This window comes from Manacus vitellinus, unplaced genomic scaffold (genome assembly GCF_001715985.3).
Source record: "Manacus vitellinus isolate BGI_N305 unplaced genomic scaffold, ASM171598v3 scaffold_19_pilon, whole genome shotgun sequence".
Classification (NCBI taxonomy): Eukaryota; Metazoa; Chordata; class Aves; order Passeriformes; family Pipridae; genus Manacus; species Manacus vitellinus.
In genome coordinates, this window is record NW_021939395.1 from 2,470,781 (window position 1) to 2,487,303 (window position 16,523).

The 16,523-nt window shown below is 44.0% G+C and overlaps 2 protein-coding genes and 1 long non-coding RNA gene across 3 annotated transcripts in view; 2 read left to right on the forward strand and 1 right to left on the reverse strand.

Annotated features, from left to right (window-relative positions):
* Positions 1–5,850, forward strand: part of BRCC3 (BRCA1/BRCA2-containing complex subunit 3) — a 6,927-nt gene extending 1,077 nt beyond the window's left edge. Inside the window, exons 2-8 of the mRNA XM_029959077.1 lie at positions 681–800; positions 1,391–1,478; positions 2,153–2,241; positions 2,700–2,755; positions 3,339–3,470; positions 3,805–3,848; positions 4,801–5,850. Coding sequence (XP_029814937.1) covers positions 681–800; positions 1,391–1,478; positions 2,153–2,241; positions 2,700–2,755; positions 3,339–3,470; positions 3,805–3,848; positions 4,801–4,952 — 681 coding nt within the window. The 3' untranslated portion in view covers positions 4,953–5,850. The remainder of the gene's footprint in view (positions 1–680; positions 801–1,390; positions 1,479–2,152; positions 2,242–2,699; positions 2,756–3,338; positions 3,471–3,804; positions 3,849–4,800) is intronic.
* A 1,178-nt stretch (positions 5,851–7,028) lies between these two features.
* On the reverse strand, positions 7,029–16,164 carry GCNA (germ cell nuclear acidic peptidase). The gene is made up of 9 exons (XM_018070851.2): positions 16,122–16,164; positions 14,784–14,835; positions 14,326–14,399; positions 13,385–13,807; positions 12,192–12,363; positions 11,468–11,612; positions 9,915–10,050; positions 8,783–8,987; positions 7,029–7,852 (listed from the first exon to the last, which is right to left on the reverse strand). Exons 2-9 carry the CDS (start codon positions 14,822–14,824, stop codon positions 7,600–7,602), a joined length of 1,449 nt encoding a protein of 482 aa, XP_017926340.2. The 5' UTR covers positions 14,825–14,835; positions 16,122–16,164; the 3' UTR covers positions 7,029–7,599.
* On the forward strand, positions 10,940–14,429 carry LOC115307394. The gene is made up of 2 exons (XR_003915722.1): positions 10,940–12,524; positions 13,568–14,429. It is a non-coding gene; the product is annotated as an uncharacterized LOC115307394 (long non-coding RNA).
* Positions 16,165–16,523: the final 359 nt, after the last annotated feature.

The window sequence follows — 16,523 nt, forward strand, 5'->3', positions numbered from 1 at the left end:
GGCTCTTTAGCACCGTAGTGTTTGCCGTGGTTACTGTGTAGTGCTTAGGACAAATACCAGGGATTAACGCACCTTTGCGTTAACCCCCTACATCTGTTACTGTTGCCTTATTTACCCGTATCAGTAATTAATAGCTGCTAGCAGATGTCTTAGTTTTGAGAACAAAGAACGGTAAAAGAAGTGCATCGTGACCTGACCGCATGTGTGAGATACTCTCAAGGGGAGAAGATTCGTTAGAAGATCCAGAACCATAAAAGGGAAATTTGGGGAACGGGATGTTCCCGTATGACCTCAAAAGACCCCAAGTCATATTCAAATTACTCCAGTGAAATAGTCGGCACGTATGCATGTATTCGGGAGGCGTGATGAATATGCATCAGAAATGTGATGAATATGTATTAGCGTGATGAAAATGCATTAGTTTCGTGGCTATACCCTGCTCTGTTTAGTTGCTGGGTGTGCATTTCCGTGGAGTTATCCCCGCGCTCCCAGAGCGCTGAGTAAAGGAATGTCGGCTTTCTAACCCAACGAACTGGTTGGAGAGTTTATTTCTCGGCTCTCAGTGTGACAGTCAGAGCCAGGAGAGCTTCCCCTCTCCGTGTGCCCCTGTAAGAACCGGCCCTGCCCCGCGGGTGGGTGTCTCCCTGCCAGGGCAGTGACTGCTCTCCCTCTGTGGGCAGGTGGACACCAGCAGGATCGTCCACATCCACTCCGTGATCATCCTGCGCCGCTCCGACAAGAGGAAGGACCGCGTGGAGATCTCCCCGGAGCAGCTCTCAGCTGCCTCCACCGAAGCAGAGATATCCTTTAGTGCTTCCCCTCACACCTCTGCTGATGGGCTGCGGTTCACACTTGCTCTGCTTGGCTTGAAGCTCTCAGCTGCTCCTCCTGCAGCTGCTGGGCTGGGAGGGCTGTGCTGGCACTTGCCTTTCCCTGGAGTCGGTTCCAGCACGTGCAGTGGAGCTGTGTTATGAAATTTGTGTCGTTTCTGTGTGTTTGGTGACAAGTAACTCTGCAGTGTGTTTGTTGGGGAGGGTGGCACTCCAGCAGGGAGGCATAGTGGGAGATGAAAGGTCAGCAGGTCTCCTGGTGGGGCACTGGGGAGCCTCTTCTCTGCACACACTTGGGAATTCTGGCTTGCTCAGCTGCTGAAATATTCTTTACTGCCATGTGCAAGCAAAATCCAATTTGCTTCTTCAGCAGTGACTCCTGAGGGTGCTGGGGAAGAGGCTCCATCAGCTCCTTGCCACGTGTCTTGTCACCCCTCCAAAGGGACCTGTAATTCTGTTGGATGATGAGAACCTATTTTAAAAAACTCTGCTGTTTTTCCTGGTAGAAAAAACTCCTTCCCTTTGCTCTGCTGGTTCCGAAAGCTCCTTGACTCCCACACAGGTTGGCTGAGATGACAGGACGTCCCATGAGGGTGGTGGGCTGGTACCACTCCCACCCCCACATCACTGTCTGGCCCTCACACGTGGGTAAGAGGAGCCCTGAGCCTGGGTCTGGGTGAGCCCTGAGCTGGGGTCTGGGTGGAACTCCCAGCTGGTTGATTGTGGGATTCACAAGTTCCAGAGCTGCACATTCCAGCAGTTCAGGACTCTGTGTCTCAGACATCCCCTGGTAGGACCAGACTGTCTGGGTGGGCTCCAGGGGCCTCTGTCAGTGCAGCCCCATAACTGTGTGTGCCCCAGGGACTCAAACATGACTCAGAGCAGCTACTGCTGGTGCTACTGTTCTTCCAGATAGAAAAAACAGACCCAGGGTGTGGGGAACAGCAAAAAAAACTGTGGGAATTCTGGGCCTCCTGTGGTGATTTTTGACGTCTGGGCGTGTTAATGCAACACTGAAAAGTTCTATGAAGGAAGTGCACGACTATGTTGTATGTGCTGGACTTTATGGAGACCTGTGGCACCAGGCTGATCCTGAGATCAGTTCTGGTTTTGTGAACTCACCTGGTGTGTTTAAGATTTGCTACTTAATTACATTTTAAATTGGATCATTTTTTTTTTTTAATTTAGTCACTCAGAATAAGGACTTAAAGCTTGTGACACTTGTTACCAAATTCCAGATCACCCTTCAAAAGTTGGCAAACCTTTTCCCACTGCTCCAGGTGACCAGTGCAGTTCTCATTCTCTCATTCCTGTGCCTGCAGATGTCCGTACACAGGCCATGTATCAGATGATGGACCAAGGCTTTGTAGGGCTGATCTTCTCCTGCTTCATCGAGGACAAGAACACCAAGGTAGGAAACTTAAAAATGGCATCAAACCCTCCAAGTGCTCGTGAGGAGCGTCAGGGCAAAGCTGAAGTCCCTGAGTGCACCTGCAAGAAGGAAAGAGCTCTACTGGGGGCACGTGAAAAGCCCAGCTGGAATGGTGGTGTTTGGATTGTGACAGTGACAAATGAACAAGTGTTTAATCCTCTGTGCTGCCCCCAGCCTGCCCAGGGGGGCTGCAGCAGCTGCTGCACTGTGTCTACACTGAGATGGACCAGTGGGCAGCTGTTACTTCAGATTTTTTTATCATTAGAGGGTTTGTCAGTGTCTGCTTTAAGCAGCTCCAGCAGTCCAGTCACAGCAAAAGGTCTGTGCCTTTTCAACCTGTTGGAATTCTGTTTGAAAGCATATTCTGCTTCCTAAAGGAATGTGTGGTTTAGATGGGGTTTTGCACTTGAAATCTGACTTTCTGCTGTCTCTCTCAGACAGGCAGGATTCTCTATACCTGTTTCCAGTCTATTCAGGCCCAGAAGAGCTCAGAGTGAGTACAGCAGAAGAATTTTCTGTCCAGTGTCTGGTTGTATTTCATTTTGGCTCTCAGTATCAGGTTGTATTTCACCTTGTCCCTCCTTTCTGGGTTGTCTCAAATAAGTGGCTTCAGGGCCTGTCATGAGAAGCAAATACTGTTCAGAGATGCCTGCATGAGGTCTCCTGACTTCTTGTGCAGGCTGATGGAAGAGAATGTAAAGTTTAACTTACCCTAGATAATTTATTATCTCAGGATTTGGGGTAGGTTGCTGTAGGCAGGGTGGGGTTTGTGCTGTAACCTGTTGTGTAGAAGCCCCACTTTTTTACTTCCAGCTCTAGAGGCTGAGCCTTCAGGCTCCTCACTGACCACACACACTGTGCAACATGTTGTCAGTACTGACCACCCAGTTGCTTTAGCATCTTATAATTAAAATAAGACAAGTGTATAAAATGCTTCCCTTTGGCTGCCAACTTAGGCATGTGTTCCCAAAAGTGGATGTGCAGTTCTGCCATGTGTTGGACAGACTGTGGTAGGTTGTAAAAGTCGTGTTTTTTCTCTGCTACTTTGAAGTTAATTGTATCTGAATCTCTTTCAGGTACGAAAGGATTGAAATTCCTATTCATGTTGTCCCCCATGAAACCATTGGGAAAGTGTGTCTGGAATCAGCTGTGGAGCTGCCCAAGATCCTTTGCCAAGAAGAGCAAGATGCCTACAGGAGAATTCACAGGTAACAGCAGTGGGGCTCTGCACCTCTCCAGGACTGTCTTTGCTGACGTGTTCTACTGTTGCTGCACCATAACCTTTGCAAAGCTGTAGAAGATGAGAAGGATTAGCAGCTCATGTGCCTCTGTAGAACTGGTTGAATAACTGAGGCTGAGGTTACCAGCAGAATGTGGGATTTTGTGATCACGGGTCAGTTGTCCTTGTGAATGTGCAGCAGGTGAGGAGACTTGGAGGCACCTGTGGTGTGGGCAGTGACTGGCAGGCAGTGGTTCTGCAGCCTGGATTTAATGTGCAGTTCCCTGGCTTGTCCCTGACCTGCTTTCTGTTCCTTGTCGTAGCCTCACCCATCTGGACTCTGTAACCAAGATCCATAATGGCTCAGGTAAGGATTCCCTTTTTGCATGTGACAATCCAGGGTGCTGCTCCCAGAGTCAAAACAGTGGAGTCTTGAGCAGGGCTTGGTTTGGCTCTAAATTTGGGGGGCCTTAGACTACACATGTATAACACTCCTCCCTTTGCCATAAAAGGCCACTGTAAATAGCTAGAAAAGTACAAATAATAGCTTTTTTTTCCCTTGCCACACTCTGAATCACAAAGGCTGTATAACCCAGAGAATTCCCCGAGATAGTTATCTTGTTATGTAAAATCTAGTTAAGGAACAGAACTGAAAGTAAATACTTTATAGGAAAACATCAAAGGCTGTAAAATAACCTAATCCTGGGGTCCATGAATGCTGTTGTGTCCTTCAGCCTTTGTAGAATTGGTTAAAATTACAACAGACTTCAGGATTGTTCGGGTTTTCTGAGTTTGGTTTCTTTAGGTTATTTTTTCTGTTGGAACAGCAAGGGGGATTTGGGATTTGTTGAGAGTTACAGTGTCGTGTGGCTGAGCTGTACACACGCCTGCATCTCCTGGCACTTCATATGAGCTGTGTGGATGTGACACCTTTGCTTTTGCCAGTGTCACAGGGTGAATCTCAATCCCACTTCTGTTGCAAGATAATTATCCCATTATCCATTCTCACGCGTTTAAGAGATGAGGCATTCTTTGATTCCTCTAAATTTAGAGATTAATTAGCAGCAGTGACGACTTGTGTGCAGGTTTCCAGATTTCTGCTGCAGGTCTGTCATCCCTCCCCCGGGTCAGACTGAAATAGCATTTCCCTGTTTATCAAGCTGCTGGTTCTGACATTCCTGAGGGGATGTGTGGTTGGCAGGGCCAGCGTGGTGGAAGGTTTCCTTGGCTGTCTGTGACACTGTTGGCTTTGGGGTGGTTTGTAGCACACTGAGTGTGTTGTGTGCTGCCCTGGCATGATGTGTGGTTGCTCTTTGCAGTGTTCACAAAGAACCTCTGCAGCCAGATGTCTGCCATCAGTGGGCCCCTCCTGCAGTGGCTGGAGGACAGACTGGAGCAGAACAAACAGCGGGTGCAGGAGCTGCAGCAGGAGAAAGAGCAGCTCCTGGAGGAACTCGCTGCTTTAGAGTGAGGAGGAAATGCAGACCCTTCAGAAAAGAGACATGTAAAAAAATCTACACCACCTCCTCCAGGCTGAAGGGTGGCCCTGCATTGCCTTACAGTGAAGGCTGTGCCTCTTCTCCTGCAGCACAGAGCACGTCTCCAGGATAAGGACTTTGTCTGCCCCAGCTTGGAGCAAAGCAGGGCTGTGTCTGCAGGTGCTGCAGTGGTGGGGCTGGGCAGCACCTGAAGAGACTCCTGTTCTGGAGGGCACACAGTAGGGAACATGTTGTTTCTCCCTTCTCTATATTTTGATAGAAGTCTTACTGCTTTACATGTATTCCAGGACCCTGGAACAGGAGGGTTAGAGGGGAAAAGTGTGTCTCTGCAGTCATATCTGATGCTGCCAACTTCTGCCTTCTTTTAGTAGCTTCAGTTGACCATGATCTTATATCTAGTAATGTTCTGGACTGCTGGCCATCCACCCAGGCAGGTAAGAGGTGGGAGGGAAGCTTGGGAAGAAAGAGACCTGGAAGAACTTTGACACAGGATCTGTTCAGCATATGTCAAACCAAATAAAGAATTCCAAAGCTAGAGCTGTTTGGAGTAGAAATGAAATGAATGCTACGAAGTGCCAGTGCCTGCAGTTTTTGGTCCATCTCTGCTCTCTTCATGTGATGCTGTTGTGAGCCCAGCACTGAGGTTCTCTGTGAAATCAGCTGTTTCTGCTGCTTCAGTGACAGGACTGTGGTTCCTCCCCAGAGGGAAGAAGTTTAAGATGCTGGGAAGAGAACTGGTAGATACACAAGCCTGTCGTTCTTATATGCTGAACTTAATTGTTAAAAATCTCTTAAGACTGGAACAAAATAGCTGTTGTTGAACTAATCCTTTAAATGTTCTTGCTGTTGCATTTCAGAGTATCCCCCAGAGTATCATGTACATCCTTCTGTGTTCTGTTTTGTGAAGTTTGTCTCATGTGAGCAAACGGGCAAAGTACAGTTAAAATTCCTGTTTCAGCTCCTTGGTTCTAACCTAAATTCTTACACAGACAGATGAAAATGAGCTGCCTGCATTACTGCAGGGAACATTGTTCAATTCCTGACAGCTCATTGTCTGGACTGTTGCTGTGGGAGAATGAAAGTAAGAGCTGGGAGAGAGGCACTCCCTGTCAGAGAGGGCCAGCATTGATGAGCAGTGTAAAGGGTATCAGATCTGGAAGCCCTGTAACCCCATTGCTTTTGTCAGACTTGACTTTTCAAGCTTTCTGCATTTCTGTTGGCAATCCCCAAAGAGTAGAACTTTTAAGTATAACACTCACTACTGTTTTTTTCCTTAAAAGTGCAGTGAATAGTTATTTTCCTTAGTTTTTGAACAGTCAGTGGGTTTGTGCAGTTGTTTTGGTTACTGGTTTCTAGTTCAAGTGCTCCTTACCCTTATCTTTGCTGGGTAGAGAGGGTGGTGCCTCAGTGTCCCTAGGCTTGATAAGAGCTCCTGAGAGCAGCCCAGGGCCTCCAGTGCAATCTCCCAAAGCACAGCTGGAATGGGGATGGTTGGAATCATAATCCCAATGACAAAAGGAAGTGAAGGGCTGTGCTGATCCACAGCCTGGCTCTCCAGCCAGTAAAGCTGGAGTTCTGTATAACTATACAGCCATGATTAATTTGAAACGAAGCCTGCAGTTCATTGTCACAGTTGGTACAACATTAGCATTTATTGATTATTCAATATTATTACATTCCCTGAGCAATTTGCATACAGAAGACACACATTCAGTCATATTTTATGTGAAAGACTTAAATCATCTGATTAGACCTCCCCCCCTTCTGTGGTGGAAAGTGTTTGAATTTGCCTTCCCTACCCTGACCTCTTGCATCTATTTTAGTTTCTATGAAATCTCAATGACTGAGGTACATTGCATTCACATTTTCAATCAAAGAGCTTCAGTCTCACTCAAGGCCAGAAGGCCTTGTAAAAACTCACTTCTTCTAACAGATTTAAGCCACCATTAATTTTAACATTATTTTAACCACTAATTTCAATGAATTTAACAAAACCCACTTAATTTTAACAAAACCAGCCAAGGCTCACTCACTCAAGAGATATTCTCCCACATGGGAGAATATCTGAACCCATGTTGAAGCCCAACTCTGGTCTGCCCCTTTTCCTGCCTGGAAGTCATTCAGATAGAATCAGAGGGCTGGTGGGCCTAGACTTTCTTTCACCTGGCAATCCCAGACAGATGCACACCCAGCAGTTTCTCAGCATATACACAGAGCCTACAGCATATCAGGTACCCAGATGGAAGAGTAAATCCATTGCTCACTGGAGTCACTGAAGACATGCTGTGGAGCACTATGGGCAAGTGCTGCTCAGAAAATTCCAGCCAAACATCCAGTCCCAAAGGGGGAAACTGGAACTGCATCTTCCCAGGCACAGGTGGTGTTCCTCTGAAGTCTAAGGATGCCTGACTTGTGCATCACCCTGGACTAGCTGTCATCATTTTTGCTCACTCTTGCCCATTTTAGAAAAGGCCTTAAGGTCTTTATTAGAAGTACTTAGCACTAAAATATTACAATTATCTGGAATCCTCTGAAACAATTCTTAGACTCACGTTAGACTCATCTACTACTCTATATACAAAATTTAAGTGGCATCAAGTAAGGAAATCTATTGAGATATTAAAAGGAATCATCAAGCCTGGTTTTCAAAGCGAAATCAGCACCGAGTTTCCTCATGACCTCTGCATGGCTCAGCCCCTGCTGCTCTCTCTTGGCCAGTCCGTAGTTTTCCTTCACATACTTGGCAAAGGGTGTGAGCTGTGTCCTGGCAGGAGTGCCCCCCTTGCCCGGGGGCTGGCTGAGGGCCAGCCGCCCCCCGCAGAACGCGCACACGAACCGCTCCGTGTCCAGGGACTTGGAGTGCCGGCCGATCCTGGAAGGGAAGAGTCAGGACTTGTGGGAAAGGGCTCCTTTCTCTTCTGCCTGGACACTCAAGTCAGGTTACTAAGCCAGTATTTGAGAAGAGCAAACAGTACCCCCTTCACACAGCAGAACAATCAAATCTGTATTGCACATCTCTATCCTAGAACTTACTCCACTGCCTTTTGAGCTTGGTCCCTCCCTCTGTCTCTTTTACTCTCAGCCCACGAGTATGAAGTGCTACAACATCTGCAAACACCTCCACAACCCACACATCAACTGTCCCTTGGAGTTTCTCCTCAGAGCCATCACCAAAAATCCTTCTCCATGCTCTGTTGCATCTAAGCAACTTATGCATTGTACAGTCCTAACAAACACCTCAAGAAAATTCCATATGTGAAATGTTGTTTCCTTCTGGGAGTCACATGATCCTGAGAGGTAAAAAAAAATGCCACATATGCTTTCTAAGCATGCATTTAGCCCCTAAATTTTGGGGAATGGAGTGGTACGATAATAATAATAATAAATAACACTCTTGTCAGCTGCTTTTTTTTAGTCTTAATTCAAAATCATCAAGATACAAACCCTAGAAAGCTTCCTCTGATACTTTGTTGTAGGATCTAATTGTTGTCACACATTCTGTGCCCAGTTTTTATGGGGACTTGTTCCTTCAAAGCTGAGGGGCATACATCCCAAAGACCCTCCATCATCACCAGTGGTACTCACAAGACACTTCTGCCTGTCCTGACCTCTGAACTAGAACTGAAACTACCTGGAAACAAACGTGGGAATCACACAGTGAGGTTCTGTGGGCTCTGGAAACATGAAGTAACTCAGAGTATCCCAACTGCTTCACAGTTTAAGAGACCCATGATTTCTAGACCCAGGAGACCGGCAAGTTAAAGTGAATACACGGTCACATGCACATCAAAACGTTACTCACTTAGCTTTGCACTGAGCACACTCGTAGGTGAATTTGCAGTTGATCTCGTAGCTGTGGCACCGTGTTACTACTGGCAGCTCTGGATGAATTACAGCTGATTTGTTGGCATAGAACCTCCAGAACCGCCCGTGTCCGTCACGAACACCGTTGATGAGCCAGGTGGCCGCGTGGCAAACCTCGTGGATCAGCGTGTCCCGAAGGCGATCTGCAGGGAGAGCAAACACAAGATTAAGGTCAGTCAGGTGTGGGCAAGTACAGACTTACTAAGATGCAAGGGTTATTTTGGAGGTTAGAGCTACCACTGTCTTGGTAAAATGCTCCAAAGCAAGGTTTCCCTTAGTGCACTTCCAGTTTTGTGATTAGCTCCAATTCAGCACCCTGCACTTCCCTGCACACCTGATGTGTTTCGGGTTTTTTTTCATTGGTTGGTTAAGCCTTTGTCACTGTTTCCTACAGCATTTTCCTGGAGAAACTGGCAGCCCATGGCTTGGACAGGTGTATTCCTTCTTCACTGGGTAAAAAACAGGCTGGATGGCCAGGCCCAGAGAGTGGTGGAGAATGGAGTTACATCCCCCTGGGGCAGGTCACCAGTGGTGTTCCCCAGGGCTCAGTGCTGGGGCCAGTCCTGTTTAACACCTTTATCGATCCCTTTCAATTAAAACCATTTTATGATTCATTTCCCCAAACTAGGAAGGGATGAGGGAGAAAAAACAGTTACAGTACCACTTAGTAAAAGTTAATTTGGCCCTGACCTGTCTTTACTCCAGCTTTAAGTACTACCAACAAGGTGGCTGGCTGTGATGGAAGAAGTCTGATTTTAGACTGCCATTACAGCACATACAGAATTAGAGTAACATGATGCCTATGGGTCTTCAAATCAATAAGAAATATAAACAAAATACTGCAGTTAGTGTGAATACATCTCTGTTCTCATGTTTTGTACGTTTGCCCAGCCTCTTAGAAGGGCTGTGGAATGTGGATAAATCCATCAATTAATGGATTTATTTATTCAAGGTAATATGAAATTTCAAAGTAGGGTCCAGTTCCAGGTTTCTTAGGCCTCAGGTTAGTGTTTTTATCTCTAGAACTTGCTTTCTTAAAGGAGAATCAACATAATTGTTCTTTTACCCACCTACAGAGTCACAGACTTTCTCAGAAAGTTCTATGCGAGCGTAACGCTTTTGTTGAGGACCTGTCTGCCCTGTCACACAATATCCTGCTGTTTTTCTCATCTTCTTATTCCAGATTATCTCCATTGTCTCTGGTAACTGAAAAACAAAACAGGACATGTAATCTGCCCTCTCTACCTCTCTTATCTTCTGGCCTCTGGCTTCCCCTTGTATTTGCTGCAAAGCTGGCACAGGATGTCTCAGTGCTCCTAACACTGTTGTCACTTAACATGCAAACTCACCCCCCATGGCTGCTTATTCTCACAATTAGTGTCTCTGTAACCAACACTGGGAGTTCCACAATGCAGGATGAGACCAGAAGTCCCTTAGTTCCTCTGTTCTACCTACAACAGTGGCTAAAACAAGCTGCTTAAGAAGAAATACAAGGACAGGACAGGCATAAACCACAATTTCCTCTTCAAAAAAAAGTACCTCTTTCCAATTGCTAACCACTAAGCCACAGGTGGTTCTTTTCTATTAAATATCCATTAGAGTGGTTTTCTGGTGTTTTGGGGAGAAAGAGTCTGTATGTTTAAGAATACATAAGTATTTTTAGCATCTACAGTAGTCTATGATCAGAAGTTCTACAACTTAATAATTTACAGGTTAAGTACCCTCTGCTTTGGTTGTGCTGAACCTGCAACTTGCAATTAATTTGATGCACCTTAACACCATGAGAGGGTGAATAATCCCCCCTTGTTTATCTTCTGTGCTGCCCCTGATTTTGCAAGCCCTCATCATATCTATCTTAGTTAGTTCAGTTCTTTTACTAACAGTTTTCTGTCATCTAAATTAATGAGCTTAAGTAAAGGCTTCAACAGCACAGGCACAGGCGCAGGGCTGTCAGATATTTTGCTTTCAGCAATAATAAGCCTGTTCAGCTCAGCTTTATGTGAAATCATGACCTCAGCCTGCCCTTGGTCAGCTCAACAGTATCTTCTCATCTGCAGGGAAACGTTTTCCTTCCTGAAGGAAATTCTATTGGAATTACTGAGGACAGCATCCTTCCTTTCAAGGGTATTTTTCACCCCAGCAGAGGGTCCCCAATATCCCAACAGACGTGAAGGCCAAGACAGCAGTTCTCTGAAATTTAACCTTAAATTTGAAACACAGCTTGAAGCTTTATGCTCATGCAAAACTGTTATTCAAAGGATAAGCACCTTTTTAATCTGTTCCAGAAAGGCAGACATGGCCATGGAAACAGAAGGATCTGATGGAACTGATCCAAGGGCCCTCATACAGCAGCTTCTCCCATCAGGGACTCTTGGATACCACCCAGACTGCTGACTCAAGGATGGTGCTCCATCCACTACAGCTGGGAAAGCAAAGCCACGCTGAAAACTGCTGCATCACTGTGGTGGCAAACCCCTTCCAGAGAAATGGCCTGAGCTAAATCAGACATAAGACATTACTATAATGTTTGGCACTGAAGAGGATAAAGAGCAATCACATCAAGAAGTGAGGAGCAACATATTAACCAGCATTTTAGAATAGTAATTCTCGTTTTTAAACCAACCTTCTGATCAAAGATGGTGCTGTTAAACAGTCTGTAGAGCTTCTGTGCCAGCTCCTCTTTATTCTTCTTGAAATACTTCACGTAGTGGGAAGTGGGATTTGAAAGATCTTGCAAGAAACAATCAGGCACTGAGCATACCCTGAGCCTGCAAGAAAAGTCATAAAGCTTTTGTAAAGAAGGTTTTGTGTTGGTAAACACAGTTATAAAATGACCAAAGGAAACAGCACATGGCTAGAAGGCAGACTAAAGGCAGTTGTTAGAAATGAGAAATGCATTCTTCTGAAAAGCTTAAGCTGCATCCACATACAGAAAAAGAAACATGAATTCTGCAAGTTAGAGAGGTTAAAAAAAAAATCAAGACAATCTTGTTAATAGAATCAGTTTGGATATATTTTCAGAGGCAAGCAGCTGGATATATACAATCTGTGGGGCCAACACATTAGAGGTGTGCTGTACCAAGACAAGGAATAGCAAGAAAACATTTACAAAGAAGATTTGACATTTGTCAGATATATTTGCCATCAATTCCTCTAAGCAGAGATCAGCTATATTCTCCCTGTCACACTGGAGACTGAAAACTTTGATTTCCAGCTACTTAATCATTCATAATTGCTGGATTAGTAGCAGAAGTTTCTATATACCAGAGGAGTCACTACATCATCCTAGGCAAAGGATGTCCATCTATAAATGCCCTAGAACACAGTAAAAATGGAGAAACACTCACCTTCTATCTGTCTTTGCTGATTGTGAGCAACTGACCAATTCATTCCCAGGAATTCTTGCAGGAGTCCTTGTCTTGGAAGATATTTCTGCAACTGAAGTGGAGTTTGGCCTTGGTATCTTGACTCCCTCCCCTTTCAAAGGCTGTGCATCTTTGCAGGGTGGCTTGATGTTTTCTAGTTCAACAGAAAGAGTCACAGGATTACACATTGTCCAAGAATCAGGAGCACAGACACCAGCAACCCACTGACAACACTGAAAAAGCCAAATATTCCACCTCAGAATAAACTCCTGCTGTGCACACTTGAAGGCAAAGGCTTTTACAACTGATGGAAAGGTAATTTGCTGTTACATACTACAAATATTACCATTCAGTGAAGGAGTGGTAGGCTCCAAACTTTCAAACATTCAGCAAGGACGAAGTGGAAGGAAAAGTATTTGTGACCTCACTCAGGCATCCCTAAGTTATGTGTTATAGAGCATAATTCCTGAGTTATAATGTTATAGAACATAATTGATATATTCCAATTAAAAAAAATTTGCTCTTTCCCAGGGCATATTTCTGTGCTGTACATGATCCTCTTCCAGAGGTCTCCTTGCTCTGGCCAGGCATTGTTAGAAAGAAAGGCACCCTGTGTTTACTTCTCTAGAAAAACATTTGTTTTCATCTGCTCTCATCTCAGCAACAGTCCTTTTCCCCCTTTTCAGTCTTTCAGTTGAGGCTCATTTCAGCTTGTCAAAGGAGAGGAGGAGGTCCTGATTTAGGAAATTCTCATTATAAACTGTATTTTTAAAAAAAAAGATGAGTCAAGTATAAATCCAAATACTAAACGAACAGCATTCTGAACTGCTGAAAATTTCAGTCCTAAAGTCCTAAAGTCCTTCACATTAAGTATCATACATTAAAAAAATCAGAATAATTCAATACCACCAGTTACATAATAATTTTTTAAAATTAATTATAATTTTTAAAAATAATATTTAAAACTAAAAATGCCTACAAGAACAAACAATAGTGAAAACCTTAAACCTTGACACCACAGGGTGACTTTTCAGAACACTCAGAGGAGTAATTTCTGATTGCACCAAATCCAGCTGCAAGGTGCTGGGCTGCCTCCCAGAAGTCTGTGCCACACAAATGGGAAGAGTCAGGCAATCAGCACTGCCACTGCAAGTTAGCCCTGAACAACTGCTTACCTGCTGAACTGGGCTGATAGATGGTTTTATTTGTGCCTAAGACTGGTTTTTGGGGCAGACTTCGCTTCTTTACCCGTTCCATTAATGATTCAAAGCTGTCATCTGAGCTGTCTGACTCTACTGCCACAGTGGGCAATTTATTTTCTGTGCTCTTCTCACAGCTTCTTTCTTTCCTTCTAACAGGCAAATCTGGACTGCCTTTGGAAACTGACTCTTTCAGATTTTGTGGAGGTGAAAGTTTTGTGCACCTCTGACTCTCTTTCCAGTCTTTTACTCCCCCTTTTTGGTGGTCAAGCCAAGGACTTTCTACAAAGACAGAATCCTCAGTGTCACTTGAACTCTCTCCATAATGCAATTCTTGGCAGCAAGTGCTTTTCTTTCCAGAACTCATCAACTTCCTGGGGGTCTGAAGATCCTTTGGTGCTGCAATCCGAAAGAAAGAGCTTAAGGTTTTGGCAGTTGCATTTAGGAGACCTGCATTTGTCTTAACACAAAAAAAAATCCCTTGAAAGATAGGAAAATACAAATAGAGAGGTATCTCTGCATTTGCTTTACTCTGCCCTGCTCATTTACCATTTTACTACATGAAAAGTCACTGAAAGATGTATTTAAATAACATAGCCTGCCAACAAACAATGCTTCTGACATCCCAGATTTGTCCTGTCAAGATCAAGGGATCACATCAGATCTACAGGTGACGTTTTTTTTAGTGATGCTTCTGGTCCATTTTGCTTCACCCATTTCCCCTCCAGACACCATTCCATTGGCTTTCTACAGCTTTTCCCAGTCTGCAGCTGGCACACACTTTTCAGGGTTCACATTCACACCAGCTGAAAGAGATCCTGCCCCTCCTGATCAGGGGTCAGCTCTCTCAGAGATTTATGCTACCTTTCCACTCATTAAAATTCCCACTTCATATTTGCTGTTGCACAATTACTTGCCATTCTTTTTTGTGCTCTTTCTCGCTTTAAAGTCCAAGAAGAAATCATCTGAGTCATCAATGAAGTCTTTCAAACTGTAAAAAAAAAAAAAAAAAAAAGGCAATTGTGAAAAAAGGTAGGATAAAGGAGGAAAATGCAAGACTAAATCTGCCCTACTAAAAAAGCAACCCAAAAAAAGCCTCCAAATATAACATTATTATTGTTCACAACAAATGTTACCAACTACATCCATAAACAGGAATGGCAAAGGAGCATTTACACCTCCAAACATCCCATTTTTATCTCTGTCCTGAACATACAGACTGGACACATAACAGTTCTCTCTACACTCACTCCTATACAGGTATCTGCCCACGAATCACTAGAACTTTTGATTGTTTTTCTTGTATTCTGATTAGTAAATACGATACAGAAAACTATTTTATGAACACAGAAAAGTAATTAATTACAGCACCCACCTTGCATCTGCCTTTTTAGGAACACTTTTGGGAGTTTTCATTCTGGCTAAAACTAAACCAAGAGGAGATTAATTAGGAACAAGGTTCTGTTTCTTTTCTTAGGCATTTTTAAGTTTGCAACTAGTAAAAATTAAAGTCTTTAAAAACCACAAACTTTTCTCTTGGCCCATATTTTCACTTCAGTCTTTCCTACAACTGGCACTACAGTGACAGGATGGCAGTAGAATGGCTTTGCAAATATTCTGCTCCCAGCCCCAAGTAGTTCTCTCAGCCCCCTTCCATGACAGAGGTGGCACATCACTCAGCAGCCTCCCTGAAAGGAGCCAGGGGAAGGAGGAGACTGTCAAATATAAAAATTACAGAAAAGTGAAAAATGACCTAATGAATGGGCAGTATGGAAATATTTATCAGACTTAGAAGTCTAGAAGTAGTGCAGGATCTATATACAGCACATTTTGCTTCAGCTGGTAGTAAGGCCTGACAATCTTAAGATCATTCACATGGCACTGAGCTGGAGCACAGCAGGAACTCCAAAGCAATGAGAAACCTGCTTCAAATGCAGCTGGACCAGCACAAGAGTGATATGCAAAGGGTAAAATAAACAGGTACAACTTACTGCCTTAGCAATTCTACCATCTCTGTTAAATATATAAGGAAGAACATATTGCAAGATTTACAAACCTATAAATTACTTACCAGTTTGAAACTGAGATGTGGCAGAGCCATGATTAGTCCAGCTAACAAATGAGCTAAACAGAACTCTTGCAACAGGAAAAAACCCAACCAGTGGGCACTTAACTACTCCAGCACACAGTGATAGTTACAGTGGCTGTTACCATTTGTTTGCAAAGGCTGAACAAAAAGATTGGTTGGTTATGCACCACAGAAGCCACCATGTACAATTTAGTATTCAATTCTATCTTACCAAGACCTTGAGCCACTGTGACAACTCAAAAACATCCCTCTGACTGGTTAAGACTAATGCAATAAAAGCTGTGTCAGGTAAGAGGGAATTGTGAGTAGTTTAGAACAGTAACTACTCAGAGAAAAGGTTTATTCAAAGATGCTTTGTAGACTAAGAAGAAAGCGAGTGAGTGACAGGGAACAGATAAAACTGAGGCAACGACAGAAATGTAATGCAAGGCAAAAACCACCCAAAACTGAGGCAAATTAAAAACACTCCCTGTGGCATACAGCCACCAAGACTGCACTGCAAGGACAGAATGTACTTTGCAGCACAAGCAGTGGAAGAAAATAACGTGTAAAAACACTCCACTATAACTAGAAATGTGTCCTTCTCATACTCCAGAAAACAAACTGACATGTGCTATGACTTACATGGCTCAAATTCCTCATCACTGCTGGAAGACAAGCACAGGCCGTGGCTGCAAAAAATGAAATGCAGAACATTAGGTCAGTGGGAAGTAGACCTGCATCTCCACTGGCCTGAAACACCTGTGAACACCCAGAATCAAATATGGACTGGAAAAAACACTGAACATCACAAATAGGCTGAACTATTTTAACTGTTTAAAACAGAAATGTTATAAATTTTAATATATAAGTTCTAGCAACCATATATGTTCCATGTAAGTAGCAATCAATCCTCAAAATTTGGAACACTGAACCATTTGAAGGCACAGGCTTAGGATATTGCGTTTCTTTCAGTTCAAGTTGGATATCAGAAGGCAGAAAGGATAGAAAGCTTGTTTTTATCTTACACATGGTCTGTGATCTGGG